Here is an 18,535-nt window from a genome sequence, read left to right as displayed (position 1 = left end):
GCGGCGGGGCCGCGGGGGCCGCGCGGGGCCGGGGTTCCCGTGCGCGCTCCGCGCCGCTTTTGTCCCTTCCGGCACCTCCCGCGGGGACACGGGTGTGCTGTTGACCGGAGGCTCGGAGCGGCGGCAGCCCCGGCCGCTGCGGTGGGGAGGTTTTCCTGCTCGCATCCTCCTGGCAAGGGCAGGATAACGCCTGCCAGGCCGCGGGCGGGTGCCCGAGGATGTCACCCCAAGGATGCCACCCCTAGGATGTCACCCCTGGGATGTCACCCCCAGCATGGTGGCATCGCTCCCGGGATGTCACCCCAAGGATGCTCCGGGCGGGCAGCCGGTGCTTGCTCGGGCAGCACTTTCTGCTCCCAGGGAAGGTTCAAACCTCGTGCAGTGCCTGCCGTCATGCCCTGGATATTTTAGGGTTTCCTGACCTGGGCAATGCTGTGTTATCTGTTTCAGCACAGGAACTTGCGTGTGTGCTGAATTCTTCAGTACAGCATCCTGCAAGTTCACCAAACCCAACCATTTTTAGCCTCTTTGTTTAACCGCCCCCGTGTATTACCCGGTGATTATTGGTAATACCTGGTGCTTTACCTAAAACAAAAATGATTGTCAGTCTGCCTGGCTAAAAATGTAGTCGTGTTCACTTTAAAAAAAAAAAGAAAAAAAAAAAAAAAGCAAGGAGGTATCTGATGAGAGTAATGGCTCTGAAGGATCAGCTTCCTCTTCTGTGTTGTTTTAGGTAGTTTTAGTTGCTACACCTAGAGGTGAGCTTTTTGTAAGCCTCTCTTCTGGTTGCTCTCATTGTTGACTGAGGAAGAGGTTCCCGTGCTGCTCTGTAGCTGACAGAAGTCGCTGAGATGTTGTCCCAAGTGCAGCCTGGAAGGGCCTGCAGTCACTCACCACTGTGGGCTCCTCTGGGACAACCATTCCTTACCGGCATGGAAAATGCCCCCAACTGCAGCTCAGTTAAGGAAAGCAAAGCCCCGGTGCTAACAGGGCTCTGGCCACGCTGTGGTTGATGAGCTTTGCATCCCAGAGATTGAAAGAAACTTCTCCTATCGCTTTATTTCTCAAGTTCATAATAAACTCGATTCTTTTTGAGTCCTTCCTTGCTCTTGCTGAAGAGCCAAGCAGTGTTGGTGTTCCTTTTCCAAGTTTGGTGCCATGTGCCAGAATTGCAAATGCTTCACTTGAAGATACTCGGTTGTCATTCACTCTTTAGTCCTCGTTTCTTTGGCAGGCTTTGTGACAGAGATGAAAACTTTAATCTTCATTTTTGTTGTCATTTTAGAAAGTATGTTTGTTTAGCATTGTTTGAAATAACAGAGGTTACAGAAAACACAGAGCTTAAAAGCTCCCTGATTCCTGTGTGATTTTTTTTCATCTGTGTCCTAAGGAACTGCTGAATTCTCTTAGTCTTGAAATTTTTTTTTAACCAGCTTTTTATCTTCTGGGTGATTTTTACAGCAGATTTGCCTGTGCTGGGGGTTTTTTGTCAAGGTCTTTGATTTTTTGAGTCAGCTCTGACTTCTGCAGTGAGTGTTTTTCTGGAATTGAATTGCTGAGTTGGTTGCTGGAAGTATTTACACAGTCTTTGAGGAAGGGGAACCCTGTTAAGATCACTTCTGGTGATGTCAGAGGAAATAAATTCCAGCCAAATACTCTTTGGAAGAAGCACTTCCAGTTTGGAGCACCTCACCTGATTGTTGGATCCCTGAGCACACAAAGTGGAAATCCTGCTTGTTAGTGACTCCATATAGAAGGGTTTTCGTATTTCAAGCTTGTTCTAAACTGTTGCTTAAGTTCCAGTAGAAGAATATTCAGTTTTTCGGTCCTGGAAGGGCTGTGCTGGTGCACCCTCAGGTCTGTGCTGCAGGAAGATGCTGTGGTGCTGCTGAGACTTGCTCAAAAAAGCTGTTTTAAAAGGACTCCTCATCAAAGTTTCCCCTGAATCTCCTGATTTGAACCCTTTACATTCAGAACCTGTTTGTTGTTGGGCTTTTCTAGCACTGGTGTTTTGAAATTGTGTTTTATATGGTTTTGACCTTTTAAATATTTGCTTTTTGGCTTTTTTTTTTTTTTTTTTTACACAACTCTGCCTAGCCAATAATGATCAAATTAAAAAAGATGGGCTCTTATTGCCTTGAATGCAGCACCTACAGATTGTGTGCAATCCATCCTTTTTATGGAAAGAATACAGATGAGAAGATAAAATTGCTGCCATAAGTCGTTAGCAGAGGTGAGAATAAAATGAAAACAAACACGAAGCAGGAGAATAAGGGCGTGTGCAAACAAAATCAGAAATCATAACTTGATTTCATGCAACCCTAAAATTCCAAATGGCCAAATCGAGGTGTGAAAGTTGGGAAAATGGGGGGATTGATAAGGATTTGTAGGAATAGAGGTGCTGCCTGACCCTTTTTTAGTGCCAGTCCACCCGGGGGGGGCTGAACCCGACCTTTGCTTGGCTTGTTTGGGTGTTTGGTGCCATTTGAGTGGAGGCCACGTGGCTTCCCTGCCACGCTCCTTTATCCTGCTGCCCAGAAATCCTGTGATCCCAGGGCAGCTCCTGCTAATGAGGCGTGGAAATGAGCAGAAGTTTTCCTGGGGAGGAGGAGAGGAGAGAACAGAAATAATTGGAAGCATAAAGTTGGAGAAGATGGAGATTTGCTTCCAGGGAAATAGGATGGGAATGAAATAAGGGAAAGGTTTGGAATAGGTGTGAAATGAGGAGAAGGTCTGGAATAGGTGAAGGTGCTGCCTGGAAAAAGCAGGGAACTTGTGAACCACCCCCAAACCCCTTAATTAATTCCCCCTAAGGATTAATCACCTGCAGAGGAACTCTGCTCGCTGCTCCTCAGGTTAAAATAACCCTGGATGTCCCTGTGGATCCCTGGTCTGCTTTCACCTGGCTGCTGTTACAGGGAATTTGTATTTTTCTCTGGAAAAAATTATTAAAAATAACCCCCCAGCCCCTGATTTGATCTGTGGCACCAGTTCAGGTGTGCTCAGGTACCTGCAGTGAATAACTCCAGCAGAGAAAGCAGCTCCCTGTGCTACTCTGCACAACCTGGAGTTTTTCCAGTCTGCAGGAAGTTGTGTTTGTTAACTTTAATGCATTTTATCTATTTTAAGAATGTACCGGGTTAACAAATCTGAATTTCTGTAACCCTCAGGGACAGAGCTCTGTTTGAATGTGAACTTGTAGGGGGAGGTTGTGTTGTGGTTTTGGGTTTTTCGTTTGGGTGTTTGCTTTTTGCTTTTGTTTTTTCCTTTCAAGAATTAAATGAATCAAATAAAAACAATGAAAACTGGAAGCTGGAGTAGCTGAGGAGTAGAAGAACTTTCATCTTCTCTTGACAAGCATTTCATCCTCACTCCTTGGCAGTATCAATTCCCAGTGGTCAGGGGAGGATTGAGCAAACTCCAGTTCTCTGGGCCTTAAGTGAAAGAGGAAAAGAAATATGTGCAATTCCTTGTATTTTTAAATGAGAAGAAACCATGAAAGCTGCAAAGATCTCTTGGAGTGTAACTCCTTCAGCAGCAAAATCTGGTGACAGGGGAAGATCAGGGAAGGCAGAGGATTCCCTTTTGGTTTTCCTTGTCAGATGAAGGATGTGCTAACATTATATATTGAAATTGGGGATCTTTTTTGTTGTTTGTTTCTAGCTGTTGCTAGTAGTTGTTGGCAAGCTGCGTGTTTAGGAACAAAGCACACTTTTCAGATAGGAAACTGCTTCTCCACCTCTAAGAATTACATCCCTTTTCCTGTCATCAAGACACAGCTGAGATCATGGACAAAAAGGAGCTGCTGCTGCTGAATTCCCTGTTCCTTCTCACATCCTCGTCAAGACTTTGCTGGATTTTAAGTATTTTCAAGTGGTTCTTCTCTAAAACCTTCCCTGGTCCTGGCAAGATGAAGATGCAGAATGAACTGAGGTATTAAATCTGCATTTGAGTGGAGGAGCAGAGGTGGCAGCTGCTGCTGTGCTGCTTCTCCTATAGAATGTACATTTTGTGGACATATTTAATACACACTTTCAGTTGTGCAAGGCTTCCAAAGAGCAAGGGTTTTTTTCGTTCCTTCAAGTAGGTTTTTATTTTCCATGCTCAACAGCAGCTTTTCATAGCCCCAAATAACTCCACATCATGAGACAAGACATGGTTTGATGTAATGGGGTGAGGTTTTTAAGCTAAAAACCCATTTAAACTGGAAATCCAGCTCGTTCTCCATTAGTTTGTAGCTCAGGATACTCTTAATTAGCAGTGGAGCTGTGCTCAGAACTGTTTCAGGTCCCTGTGGCTACACAATGTGAACGTGTTGGTGATCCATGGAATGGGGCAGCCCAAGGAATCTCATCTGGGGCTTTTGAGCAGATCCTGGCAGAAATCTCATTTTCCTGGGGCTTGGGGAAAGACAAGGCACTTCTAAAGAGGGAAAAGCAGAGGGAAATGCAGTCGATAAATAGTTAATTGTGAATTCAGGTGGGCCCATAATCAGTGTTAGTGCAGATAATGAGGTTCACCTCCCGTGGATTCCTGTCTCCTGTGCAGCAGCTGTCTCCCATGTTCAATAGTTTGTGAAATGCTGTTATAATTGGAAGCATTTGTGGGACTTACATTGTTTGCTCCTGCTTCAGCATTAATAATGTGATATTCAGGGTGAATAAACACCAGTTATACATTCAGCACTCTTTAGCATTTTCACCCTTTGCTTGTGCAGTGGCTGTATTTTCACTTTCTTCTTGGTTTAAATTTTAAATGTCTTCTGTTGGAGCTTCTTAGTCCCCTAAGCATCTATAGTTACCTTCCCTTTGCATTTATTGGCTAAAAACAAGGTCAGCAGGCCCAAGATGTGCTTTGTGAACTAACTGAGATGTGTTTCCAAGGTTTGACTGATAAATTTATCAGCAGAGCCTTTCTCTGAAGGGATGAACTGCAGATACCCTTTTATAACAGCACATTAATTAATTAATTAAACAGGTCACAGCTGAAACTATGTGGATCCCCTAGGTTTGGATTATTTGTGTGGAACCAACAGTTTTTCTCTTAAAATACCATTTTGTAGGACTCAGATTTGCCACCTTGACTGCAGGAATGGGCACCATTGAGCTTTTTAAGAAGATTTGGGTCACTGCAGGGTCCTTAGTTGTTGATAGAAGAGCACCTGGAGCACTGGCCTCCCTCACATGTTCTGTGCCTTCCATTCCATGGAAAACCTGCTTTTTCGTGTAGAAAACCTGCTTTTTCTCATGGAAAACCTGCTTTTTCTCACATGCTGATGTGGGTGAGAGCCCTGCAGCCCCTCAGAGGGACCCCTGACGTGTTTAATGCTGTCCTGCTGTATTTTTCAGTCTGGGATTTGTATTCCAGAACTCCCCAGAAAGCTTCCAGTTACCTGGGGCTGCATTATTCCCTTTCTAATGAGGGTAAACTCATGAGGAGCACGTTGGGGGAGTTTTTAAACCTCCCTTTTGCTGTTTTTCTGCAGGTGGCAATAAAAATCATTGACAAATCTCAGCTGGATGCTGTGAATCTGGAGAAGATCTACAGGGAGGTGCAGATAATGAAGATGCTCGACCACCCACACATCATAAAGCTCTACCAGGTAGGCTTAGAGGGGGCTTTTCCCTATTTTTCCTCCTTTTTCTGCTAAATAAAGATGAAGATCCCACTTAGGACCAGTTCAGCTTTAATTTCATTTTATGCAAAAGAAGCTGGCACGTGGTCTTGAAAATACTGATCTGCAAAGCAGAGATGGAGCTTAAGGAGTTAAATTTTCAACTGCCTTGATAATATCTCCCCCAGTTCCTTTCTGAATGAATGAAAACACACAAAAGTGGCAGAGGAGAGGCTGAGAATATTTAAATTGAGTCTGAAGATCAGCAAGATCACTTGAAGGGAGGGTGATGGTTGTGCAGTGCTCACTCCTGCAGTGACTGGTTAAAAATGCGTTTCACAGATGAGTTTATTTTTAAAATAGCTTTCAGATTGTCTCACCAGTTTGCTTTGATTTCTGAGCAGTCTCCTGGTACTTTCAGGCCTGTTAATAAATAAAATGCAAAATCAAATTCACAAAGGTCTTGCCCACGGACAAGTTCAGCTCGTGCTGAGCTGTTTCTCTGAGGTTACTGAAATCAACCCAAAAATACGTTGAAATTGTTGTGTTGAAGTCTGAAATGGCTTCTTGAAGTGGAGGATTTTTCACTCTCAGTGAAGCTCTTGATAATTTTGTTTGCACACATTGGAAGATTGTGACAACTCCACGTGCAAGGCAGAGCTTTCACAGCTTTAGGAGAGAACCATAAAAATGAGCATCCTTTTGGGTGTTTAGTGGCTTTTTTTGCTCTTCCCACAAGCCCTCATGTGTGATTTATCATCAACAGGTGATGGAGACCAAAAGCATGCTGTACCTTGTGACAGAATTTGCCAAAAATGGGGAGATTTTCGGTAAGGAGGAGAATATGTCCATGTTCAACATTTTAATGCAGCCCTGGTCTCTGTGTAAATAAGGATCTTTTGGGTCTGTTATGAGCAATTTAATATTTCTGTGCAGTTTTTTTCTTAGGTTCATCATTGTTTTCTGATTTATTACAATGATTTCTCAGAGTGGCTTTTGTAATTGAGGATGGGATATTCAGCTGATACAGAAAACAGTCTTACACATTTTCTAGATCATTTCAGTATAAACACCTTGCTGGACAAAGCTCATCAGGATCTGCAGGGGTTTTTTTTAATTATAAATATTCTTTCTAATATTTAATGTAGATTTCCTTAGCTGAAATTCCAGCCACTGATGGCTGCAGCTGTTCCTAGGCATTGATAAGATTGGAAATACAAAATATCTTCTGATAAAGGGATTATTTATTCCTTACTGAGCTGGAACTGGATGAAGATGTCCTGAGTGCCTTGCACTGATGCCAGCTCCCAGAAGGGTTGGGAGGGGTTTGTAGGGAATGGCCAGTCCAGCTCTGCTCAGGACCATGGATGGAGACTCCAGGCTGCAGCCAACATTTGGCCACCTGGAGAGTTAAAAACCCTTTATTTTAAATTGGATTTCCTCTGTTTCAGTTGGTTTCCACTGCCTTTTGTCCTTCTGCTGGGTGCTTCAGCTGGGAAGAGCCTGGCTCTGTCTTAGGACAAAAATCCTGCTGCTTTGGGCTGTGAATCTAAAATCACTTCTGGTTTCTATTTTATTGTAGTAAAATGAAATAAACCCCAAACCCTACTGTAGAAAGGTGCAGCCAGAGGGTGACAAAAGGCTGAGATAAATTTACAAAACTTGGAGATTTCCTAGCAGAGGTGGCTTTGCACTTTCAGCCTTTGCAGGATGCACAGGGAGCTCTGCTCAGGGGTGTCTGCAGTGAAATCAAGCTGTGGCTCTTTGCTCCAGAGCTCTGGCTACATATTCCAGCAGATCCTGAATGTCCTCAGCGAGTTCCAGCTGCCTTGGAGAGTGGTTCCTGTGCCCAGGGGCTGGCACAGTGCCCCCATCCCAATCCCAGCCTTCCCTGTTTGCACTCTGGTTAATGCACAATCCCCTGGTGCTGCTCCAGGAGGGAGAGAGGTGATCCCAGAATAAATGACCTGTTCTGGGCACTCTGAAGGGCCAGGGTGGTTTGGAATCTCTCAAGGAGTCCTGACAGGCCAGAGCCATAAAAGCAAATGACAGCTTGGCTTCATTAACTTGTTTGCTGCATTGCTAACAACTGATGGATTAACAGCTTAGAGAGCTGGCTGGTGCTCAGGGGTAATTTAGTTTGTGCCTTTGATATCTGACTTCACCTTGATATCATATGATTTGTCAGTCACTCTGTGACTGAATGATATTTAGCTTGCAAATATTATGATCTCCCCTTACTGCCAGGCCTTTGTTTGTTCTTGTGCTTTGCCAAGTGAAACCAGCTGAGAGTGTGTGAGGTGGGGTGGGAGCTCTCAGGAGTTTCCAGAGCTGCAGGTCCCAGAGATCTGCTTTGACCACAGAGAAAAGTTTAAATGAAAGTAGTGCCAAGGTTATAAAGCCCCCTAAATGATGTTTTAATTAAAAATCCCCCTAAAACACAGGCTAATAAAGCCAGGTTTGGAGCTGTGGTGGGCAAGATGATGCTGCTGGGGTTCACTGATGTTACACAGCTGGTTTAGAAAATAAGATTAATCACTGGCTCTAAACTCTATATGCATTTGCTGCTCCTTAGCCACTAACTGCATTCTTTGTGGGATGCTGAAGGCAATTCTGAGCCCATCCTAAAAGCTGATTCTCTGATTTTGTGCTCCTAAGAGAAGGACTGGAATTGGCTGTAGAAGCCGCTCTGTCAAGACTCACACAGCTGCTGCTCCCCTTGTTTTTGTTCCTGAGGACAAGTGAAGTTTTTGGTTTCAGGGCTAACATTCGTTTTTACAATGTAATCAAATATGAAAACAAAATGTTCTCTCTGCCTGTGACGCAGTGAGGATGAGAGAGAGGTCAGGATGGGCACCTTTGGGGTACTTCTTTTATTTCCAGAAAGAAAAAAAAATATATTTCTATCCACTACAGCCTCTGCTGAGGCTTCAGAGGGAGAAGTGTGGTGTGAAGCTTAGAGGAATTAAAGCTGGATGTATCCCTGATGGGGAAGCAAATTATTCCAAGTATTGCCCATGAGCTGTGTTGTGAGAACATTGACCAGGCAGTTATAAAAGAAGGAGCAGAGATGAATTTCCTCTTTTTTTTCCATTTTTCAGAAGGTTGAGTTGGAGAACAAGTTGGAAACTGCTTTGAGTTCCTTTGTGCTAATTTTTTGAGGGAAATCGCTGAGTTTCATGATTTTTGCCTGCTGTCCAGCCCATTTAAACCTGATTTGCTTGATTTTTGCTGATTTTATTTCCCAGATTACCGTGAGTTCTGTTGTGAAAATATTGACTGGGTAGATGTAAAAGAAGGAGCAAAGAATTTCCTCTTTTTTTCGCCCCATCCTTTCACAGGGCAGGATGGGAGAACAACAAGCTGGAAACTGGTTGGAGTTCCTTTGTGCTAATTATTGAGGAGAAATCACTGAGTTTCAGGCTTGTTGCCTGAGTCCATTTAAACCTGATTTGCTTGATTTCTGCTGATTTTATTTCCCAGATTACCATGAGTTCTGTTGTGAAAACACTGACCAGAAAGCTATAAAAGAAGGAGCAAAGAAAATTTCCTCTTTTTTTTCCCCCGTTTTTTCAGAGGGTTGAGTTGGAGAACAACAAGTCGGAAACGGCTCTGAGTTCCTTTGTGCTAACTTTTGGTGGGAAACCGCTGAGTTTCAGGGATGTTGTTTGCTGTCCAGCCTGATTTAAACCAGATTTGGTTGAATTTCTGCTGGTTTTCTCCCCCCAGATTACCTGGCCAGCCACGGCCGCCTGAGCGAGCCCGAGGCACGGCGCAAGTTCTGGCAGATCCTGTCGGCGGTGGAATATTGCCACGGCAGGAAAATCGTGCACAGGGACCTCAAGGCTGAGAACCTCCTGCTTGACAACAACATGAACATCAAAATAGCAGGTACTCCATGCAGGAATGCCTTCTTTTTTTATCTATTTTTTTTAATCTATTTTTTTTTATACAAAACCACCCCCTCCAGTAATTCACTCGTGCTGCCCGAGATTCCTCCGTGGTTTTCCAGGTGAATATTTTTCCGTGGTGGATGTCAAAGTCCGTGCAGCTGAAATATTTCCAGTGTTAACTTCCAGAAAAAAAAAAAATTAGAGTTATTGACATTTTTTTGGTGGGTGTCATGTCATGTCTTTAATGCTGCCAGATGTTCAGGTTAAAACAGAGTTAATCAAATAACTTCTTTCAACGTTAAAAAAAAAAACAAACCTCAAAATGGAAGCTTATTGATTTTTTTTTTTCCTTTTTGCATGCATGATTTCACTTTAATTATAAATTTAGACACAGCAGATGTTGCTAGCAATAGAAATCGTTTTCATTACAATTCCACGGATCCTTCCATGCTGACTTTAGCCCAGAGAGGCTGGAAATGGGAAAAATAGAGAATATCTTGATTTGGGGGACTGTTGAACTTCAATAATAGGGGAGTGGGAAGGGGGAGTGCTGGAAGGAGAAGGAATTTACCTTCCTCAGGCTGCAAGAAGCAAAGTGATAAAACATTTCTGATCATTGCTGGATTATTTTACCCTTTCATTTCCCTCTTGGCATTTCTGGAATGGGGAAAGGGTTTTGGTGCCTTGTGGAGCTTTCACCAGGTGGGTTCATCAGCACCGCCATTCGTGGGGTGGTTTTCTGTTCTCATTTCTGATTTCGTACTGGGATTCACCTCCAGCAGCTCCTGGCAATCAGAGCACCTGGAGAATTGTGGCTGACAGAGAATTTATTCACCAGGCCAGTTTCTGGCTTTGGTAAATACTGAATAAATCCTAAATACAGTCTGAGGGTTGCCAGCCACCCCCTTGCTCTGAGGAATTGAGCTGAAAGAAGGGAATTTCTGTGCCATTGTTCATCTGTGCTTTCTTTCCTGCCTTCTCCTCCTTTTCACCTGCCCACTTTTGCCCTCTGATCCCTCTCCACATCAGCGTGCAGCTCTGCAGCTTGTGCTCTTCAGCCTGGCAGGGTTTTCCAGGGCTCCTCAGGGGTCTCAGCTCCTGCATCCAGAGGTTTTCCTGCCCTGGATGTCCTGAGCCCTGCAGGGAAGCAGTGGCAGAGGGTCACAAACCCCTCCCTCAGAGGCATCTCAGGAGAGCCATTAACCACAGCAAGGCTGGAGCTGTTCTGTCACCCGGAATTTCAGTGCTGGAGCTCTCCAGGGACTCTGTAAATGTGTGGATAATGGGAGTGAGGAGATTCCATCGGCTGCTGCTGCCTCTGCCCTGCCTCGCTGCTCTCCTGCTCCACTTCTCCATTGCAGAAAGTTAATTACAGGTGGGCTGGATGCTAATGAGCCCATTAGCTGCTTCTTCCGTGGATCTCTGTCAGGCTTTATCAGGTTGATAGCAACTCCCCGTGTCCAGCCTGGCTGATAAAGGAGCTGGAGGAAGGTTCAGGCTGCTGGAAACTTTGTAGGGATTTGTGCTGAGTCAGTTGTTGTATTTTTCTCTGGAAAGGAGAGGGATGACGAATTCCACAGTGTTTATCTGGGATTTTTGGAGTTATCTGGTGCTGTGCAGATCCCTGGGAACAGCCTCTTCCAGTCGTTCATCTTTGTCATGGCTCATTTATCAGGCTGGGGAAGGACAGAGGGCAGCCAGGATCCCAGCTCTGATAGCTGGGATTTTCCTGATTTCAATTAATGGAAGAATTGAAAAAAGCAGCACAGTAACCAATGAATTATTTTAATAAAGCTTTTCTTAACTTCCAGTGGGCCTCTTGGTTCAGTCTGCTGCTTCCAAGGTTTTATTGAAGCTTTTACTCTTCAAGAATACAACAGTTTTTAGTCAAATACTGAAACGTGCACAAAGTTACCTCTGTGTTTCAGCCACCAGGAGGATAAACTAACATTCAAAAATGTTCCTAAATCTGTGAGTTCATAGGATTGCCACCTTTGATGCTTGAGGCTGGACTGAAATCCAATAGTTTTGTGTTAATATTGCTCTAAAAGGAAGGGGACAGGTAGAATTCAAAGGATCTTTTCGCTCTCAGTAATTGGACAAGAAACAGGATGAGTAAAGAATTTGAGGTGAGAGCTTTGATAGGTTTATTTTCGAGAAGGTGTGAGGTGGCTGGGAGCAAAGCCCTCCAGTTTTAGTCTAAGTAGCAAAACTGAAGATATTAATGAGATAAAATGTCCATTCAGAAGGGGGAAGGTGAGGAATGCCACGCCAGGTTTGACATGGAATTTGTGCTCAGCACGGCAAACCTTCCTGGTTCTTCCCAAACTTAAGCAGCTGGATTGGTCGTGTCCCCTTTAGATTTGCTGCTTTTTGAGGGCATCACTCGAGGGCATTTCAGCTCTCACTGAACACAACCTTTGCTGGCTGCCCCTGCAGCGAGAAATCCGCGCAGTGAAACCCAAACCCAGCTTGGGATCGGGGCCCAGCTCCTCGCTGAGAACTTCCAGCCCCAGTCTGGAAATCCTGGCAGTGCCGTGTTTGCAGCAGCCCAGGTAGGCAGAGACTGTTATTTTGAAGAAGGCTGGAGTGCTGCTGTGGACAGGGAAATATGCATTGACGTCAGGAGTGGCTGCTCAGCATTCAGCCCCTGAAGTGGGTCAGGTTTGCTGCTGCCACGCTCATACCTTGCCTTTATCAGCACCTCTCTCCCCATTATCTCCCAGGCTCACATTTCTCCTCTGACAAAAGCTCCCTGTGGCTCTCTGCAAGCCAGGCAAGATTGAGTTCTGCTGGTAATTTTAGGAGAATGGATTAATTATAGCTCTGGAGCTCCTTCTTGAAGGGTTCTGGAGGTACCAATGAGAGGCTCTGCCGTCCTGCTGGATGCTCAGCAGAAGTTGCAGCGGCTCTGGCAGGGAGCTCCCGTTTCTCAGATTGCAAACGGGGCTGAAATCTCAGCCTGTTTCCATTTTTACCGGGAAAACAGATTCCATTGCCCTGCAAAAAAATGACACCTTCGACATTCGAGATTATTCTAAAGGGGGTAATGAGATTGAGAAACCAAATACCACAACTGTGGAGAGCCAATATTTGCAGATTGCACAAACACCGAGTTTATTCAACTGAACACAATGCTGCAAATGATGGCGCTTTTTTTGTTTCTTTCTTTTTTTTTTAAACGTGCAGATTCAGGCAAATGTTAAGAAGATCACTCCATTATATAATCTCAGTCCTCTGGTAATGAGCCCAATTTCAGTCCTTTTAGAATTCTGTGGCTGGCATATGTTTGTTGTTTGGTTTGTTTTTTTTAGAGAGCTGGCACATTTTTCCCTTGAACATCAGTGATGTTTCCTCTGGAACGAGATGTTTTTGGGTTAAAAATGACCACTTTGGATCCAGAATGGCTGTGGCACATCAGCAATGGCAAAGTAGGAACAAGGTGGAAGGGGGAAGAGAGAGAATGAGAGGCTCATGATTGTTTTGTGCTTAACTGAATCCTGGCCACTCCAAAGAGTGGGACAACTCAACTGACAGTGCAGTAGTTAAAAATTGAGGAAGCCCCATGGGCCAAGCATCCAGGATCATGTCTAAATCCTGAATTTTTTCTTTGAAAGGGTTTTCATGGATGTTATCCATGCTGGAGTGCTTAGAAATTGTTTACAACAGCCATTTGTGTGGGGAGCATAATGGAAACAAAAAGGGGTGACCACAAGAAGTTGTGTACCCCAACAAATAATGCTGATCTCCCCAGCCAGGGAATGATTTTATCCAAAACAGAACAGAACTGGATTTTTAAAGGTGAGAGCCAGTTACTGACATACAGAACACTGGTTTTAATTCCTGTATTACATGAAAAAGCCCAGTGCCAGTCAGGAGGTATCTGGCAGCGTTTTGTGTTGTCAATGCCTGCTGAAATCCAGAGCTGAAGGGTTCTCGTGTTTCATCAGTCATTAAAAAAGGAAGAAATTGGAGTTTTAGAAGTGCAGGTCAAAGGCAGAATGGGGAAGTCATTTTCCAGGTGTAAATGCTGGTACCCCAGGCACAGGGACTGGTGAGGAATTCCCACTTGCTGTGTCTGTGCCTCCTTGGCTGCTCCTTCTGGTAGCAATTCACAGCCCTTTCATTCATGAATTTCCCTAATAAAGCTCAATCGTCTGTGCTGTCACAAGACCATCAGATGCCAGCCAAGAGCTGCTCTTCCACCCAGTTAAGCACTGCAAGTTCTGCAGTTCTCTAGCTCAGAGAGGGAGCAGAGGCCAGGATCAGCTCCAGGATGTCCTTGCTCTTGAGGTCCTTTTGGTGACCATAAATAAAACCATTATGCGTTGTGAGATGAATCCTGTGAAGGTAATGATAACATAAACCTGAGGCTTCTTTTATATTGGCTCTGTTCCTTTTGCTGCTCAGATTTCTTCATGTTTCTTTTTGAAGAAATCACCAAAGAGGTAACTTGAAATCCCGGTCTGGAGGGGCAGAGAATTTCACTTTTTTAGGATTTGGAAATCTTTGTGTTCCCAAGCAGGTCACGCTTTCTTTAGCTGTGCTTACAAATAAATGTTCTTGTACTTGTGAATCTGATAGGAAGATTTATGAGGGTGGCACCCGAGTAAGAGCTGCAATTCAGAGATAAAAACCTGATGTTTATCTGCAGCACTACGAGGATGTTGAAAACCTGACAAATCCGAGATAAATGAGGGGAGAAATCAGATTGAACGACACCTACACGGAGTGGCAAAATGCTTCTGGAGAGGAGGGATCGCTCCGTGTCTCCTGAAGCATTGTCACGGTTGCCAAGCCAATTCTGTGTGAAGAAAAGTCTTCTTAAAGAGAATAATAATAATAGTAATAATAATAATAATAATAATTTAAAAATTCACAACAGCAGTCTGGCTGTGATAGGAAAAAAAAGAAAAAAGGGGAAGAAGGTGACACAGAGTGGTGGGGGGGTTACAGAGTTCTGGGGTGGATTTTGTTGTCCCCCCTGTGTTACTAAACAGCTGAAGCTGTTTCAGAGCTGCAGGAGGATGAGGGAGGAAGGGCAGCAGGGATGTTCTGTCCCGTGGCTCCTGGATAAGTTTGGAATCTGAGCCGGCCTTGGCCTTGGCAGCCCTGGGGCTCGGTGACGTCCCCGTGGCGTAACCATCCCTGCCCGTCAGGGCTCTGCTGTGACACTCTGGGCTCTGGTGGCACCTGACCTTCACCCGGAGCCCTGGCACCCAGCCTGGCTGCTCACAGCCAGCGGGGTCCCTTTGATGGTGGCCAGGTCCCAAAAGTTCACCCTGCGGGGCTGGGTATCGGGTTTGCTGACCCTGATCCCAAACAGGGCTCTCGGAGATTGAGGGTTCCACACGTATCAGGGAATTAGGGGAGTGTAAGATGTTTTCTTATAGCAAAATATGTTCGTTCTCTGCTCCAAAACCCTCTGCACTCCTGGTGTTCCCAAAACTGCTTCATTTCTGAGTGGTCTTGCAGGTAGAATTCCATTAAAGGGCTGCTGGAGCTCCTGCTAGGAAAGCAACCCCCACTCCTTTCCCACTGAGCTCGGTGGCAGCAGGCGGCTTCAGTCCCAGGCTGCTGCTCTAAACCAACTCCAGGGTGACTTTTTTTGGAGTCTTTGTTGAATCTCTCTTCGTTGCTTTGATTCTGAGGGTTCTCTCATGGTTTTCTGGCTCCTCTGAGCAGCACAGGCGACACAACCGGTGGTTCAGCAGAGCCTGTGATAACCAGGGCGCTTATCAGCTTTGCTATCTGCTGATCAGCATTCACAGCATCCCTGGGAGGCATTGGGAGCTGAATCAACAGCCTGAGTCCTGTTTGTCACAGCAGCACCAGGCTCTGGCTCACTCCAAGCACGCTGCTTTTGCTTTTCACCACTGGGTTATAAAAATTCTGATTAATATCAGACCACAGCTGGTCATGTATTAAACCATAAAAAGAAGTATTTAAAAGCATGGGTTTTTTATTTATGGACTGGTAATTCCAAGGGCTGCAGACAATCCCAGTAGCAGTGGCCTTCCCAGCAAAAGTCCCCTCGTTTTCCCATGCCTGTTGCTCTTGGCACAGCTCCTTCCTCCCAGCTCCAAAGCTTGTCAAAATTTATTGTGTATTCAAGGCTAGAGAGCACCTGAAATCTCAGATGATCTCTTGGCAAGTCAACAATCTCATTTATCTGCTGTGACTGTCAGTTTGTTGAATTTTAGTGATGGCTGTTTATAAACTGGTACAAGTTTACTCAAAACTCCTCCAGGTTGTGAAGGTTTTGCTGTGTTTTAATAATTCCACAATAGGAAAATGGCAAGAGAGGGCATCCAGCATCCCAATATTTTCAGTGGGAGTCCCCACAAAAGGATTTGGGATGGAATCAAAGTGGGCTTTCAGGCTTAGGCAATGCATGTAATTATTCTTTGTGGTGCAGTGGAAGCTTGGAGTGACTTTTCCATTGATTTTTTTTCCCACAGATTTTGGCTTTGGGAATTTCTATAAGAGCGGGGAGCCTCTGACAACGTGGTGTGGGAGCCCCCCCTACGCAGCCCCAGAAGTCTTTGAAGGCCAGCAGTACGAGGGACCCCAGCTGGACATTTGGGTACCATTTTCCTTGCTTTTAACTGCATTCCAGTCAACTTTTGGGAAGCTGGGATGAATCTTTGGTTGTTCTTGAGCTGCAGATTCGGAATCTTCGATTTTTCTTAAGCTGCTGGTCTGGAATATTGGATTTTCTTTTTAAGCTGCAGACAAGTTGTTCCTCTTCAGGTTTATTTCTTGAGTGTCCTAAAATGCTGCTTAACTCTGAATGGAATTGGGGTTGCCTGTCCAGGTGGCTGCTAAATGTGCACTGCAGGTGGATGTCAGAGGGGAAAAAACTCCTCCAGAAGCTCCCTGGCTGGATGAGTGAAATTGGCTTTTTTTCAGTGCCTTTTAGTGTTTTCTGGGCTAAGTGGGAATTGAACCTTGACGAGGTTAAAGGGGTTCTGAAGCCCAGATATCCAGGAGAGAGGGGACTGCTCTGCTTTGATCTTGGAGCTGGAAATGAGCTCATTTGGGCCCCAAAACCCTCCAGGAGCAGCTGCATGAGGTGGAGTTGGTGTCTCCGTGTGTATTATTCCAATTGAGGAGGGGAGAGAGGGCACTCCCTGCTCTGATGTAGTGGGAAAGGGACTAAAAGGAACTGCAGAAATTCTGTGCACCCTTCAGAGCCTGCTTTTCATTCCTGCTTTGCCTTTATTGGGGTTTGGGGGGGTTTACTTTAATTTTCTGATTTTATGTTAACTTTTTGATTCACATCTTAAAGCAACCAGGGACAGGATGATTTGGCAGCCTGGAGAACACTGCACACAGCATCACCCAGGCACTGACTTTTTAGCCAGGGCAGATCATGGAAAGCCACCATGGGGCTGCTCAGTTAATTTAAATTCATCCAAATTGCCTTCCCAAATAACAACTTGGTGAAGTTTATAATAAAACAAATAAAAACCGTGCTTTTACACACATTTATTCTGCCGTGGGCTGATTGTGTGTACATAAGCACACAATAAATACTGGCTTTAAAGAGGCTCCAGCCTTCCTGGACCTTTGGGGACTGATAAACACAGAGCAGACGTCAGCCAGGTGACTCTGTGGACGTCAGAAGGGAATCCCTGAACTTTGGTAAATATTCCTTAAATATATAAGGTCCTAAATCATTAACAGGATCTGTCTGCCCACAGAGAAGGTGTTCATATTTAAAATAAAATCGTCTTCACTTCTGAGTTAAGGGTTCTGTGAAGGTGCTGAGCTTGCAGCAATCTGCAGTTCTGTTTTTGGCAGGGGTTTCTTTTAAAAATGTGTATTTAATTGTAAAGTCTCTTGTGTTTTTATGAATTTTTGAGGTCAACACCTGCTTTTTTTCCCCTTTGGAAACCCAGTGCTGTGCCAGGCTGATGTGGTTCTCTCATGTGCTGTGGCACTGTTACTTTTTTGACAAGAATATTCCAGTGCCAATTGACTTCCATCCTTCCAGGGATAAGCAATTGGAGCAGAGCTCTTGCCCATTTTGTCCCCTTTTGCTCACGTTAAATGATCCCCTCAAGCTGGCTGGTCACAGAAACTCTTCCCCACAGGCTTTAAATATAAAATATTCCAGTTTTTCACTTTGAGTGGCTGCTGCTTGAGGTTTGCTTTTGTTTGGGCAACGCTAAGATTTATAAAAATACCCTGAATTCTCAGCTGAAGTTGGGGTTCACTTCTCAGGTACCACTCGGTTACCCGTGTGCAGCTGCCTCCTTTTCATCTAAATTCCCTTTTTCTGCAGAACAGAGTTATTTCTGTGGCAGGGCTTGGCTTGCCACCCTCTAGAGACACTGCTGGGAGCTTGGGAACGGAACTGAAAATTCCCTTTTTCTCCCCACAGAGCATGGGGGTGGTGCTCTATGTCCTGGTGTGTGGAGCGTTGCCCTTTGATGGACCCACCCTGCCCATCCTGAGGCAGCGAGTCCTGGAGGGGAGGTTCAGGATCCCTTATTTCATGTCAGAAGGTAACAGTGCTGTGGTTTTACTCTCTTGGTGTGGTTTGAGTAAAATCTGGGATAATCTGGGGGGCAGGAGGTGTGCAGGGGGAACAGCACTGTTGGCCATGCCTTGTATTTGAAGAATTTAGGCTTTTCTCCTTCTATATGTGATTTTTAATCTTGTTTTGAGGGATTTTTAGCTGCAGTGAGGCAGTTCTGGGCTGGTGGGTCTCAGGTAGCACTGGGCAAGTTTATAATTCTCTTATTTTTTATTTTTTTTTCCTCCCACCAGAGTGTGAGCACCTGATCAGAAGAATGTTGGTCCTGGACCCATCCAAACGTTTGACCATTGCTCAGATCAAGGAGCACAAGTGGATGCTGGTGGAGGTTCCTGCCCAGAGGCCAATCCTCTACCCACCAGGAGAGGAGAACGAGCCCTCCCTCGGCGAGTACAACGAGCAGGTCCTGAGGCTGATGCACAGCCTGGGCATAGACCAGCAGAAAACTGTGGAGGTAAAAACACCTCAAATGGGGGTAAAACA

General features: G+C 45.0%; 1 protein-coding gene across 4 annotated transcripts in view; it reads left to right on the top strand.

Moving 5' to 3' along the window:
- The window catches only part of SIK2 (salt inducible kinase 2), a 29,488-nt gene that overhangs the window by 262 nt on the left and 10,691 nt on the right, over positions 1-18,535 (top strand). For 3 of the 4 annotated variants that reach the window (XR_011146614.1, XM_068994921.1, XM_068994920.1), the window contains exons 2-7: positions 5,486-5,602; positions 6,381-6,444; positions 9,344-9,505; positions 15,969-16,093; positions 17,897-18,020; positions 18,286-18,506. Coding sequence is in view for 3 of the 4 variants with exons in the window: in XM_068994921.1 (XP_068851022.1) it covers positions 5,486-5,602; positions 6,381-6,444; positions 9,344-9,505; positions 15,969-16,093; positions 17,897-18,020; positions 18,286-18,506 (813 nt within the window). In the remaining variant the exon portion in view is untranslated. Of the gene's footprint in view, positions 1-3,773; positions 3,934-5,485; positions 5,603-6,380; positions 6,445-9,343; positions 9,506-15,968; positions 16,094-17,896; positions 18,021-18,285; positions 18,507-18,535 lie in introns of all 4 variants that reach the window. The other variant, XM_068994922.1, reaches the window with a different exon arrangement.

The sequence above is a fragment of the Aphelocoma coerulescens genome, chromosome 24 (genome assembly GCF_041296385.1).
Source record: "Aphelocoma coerulescens isolate FSJ_1873_10779 chromosome 24, UR_Acoe_1.0, whole genome shotgun sequence".
NCBI classification, from domain to species: domain Eukaryota; kingdom Metazoa; phylum Chordata; class Aves; order Passeriformes; family Corvidae; genus Aphelocoma; species Aphelocoma coerulescens.
This window is presented reverse-complemented; position numbering and strand designations above follow the sequence as displayed.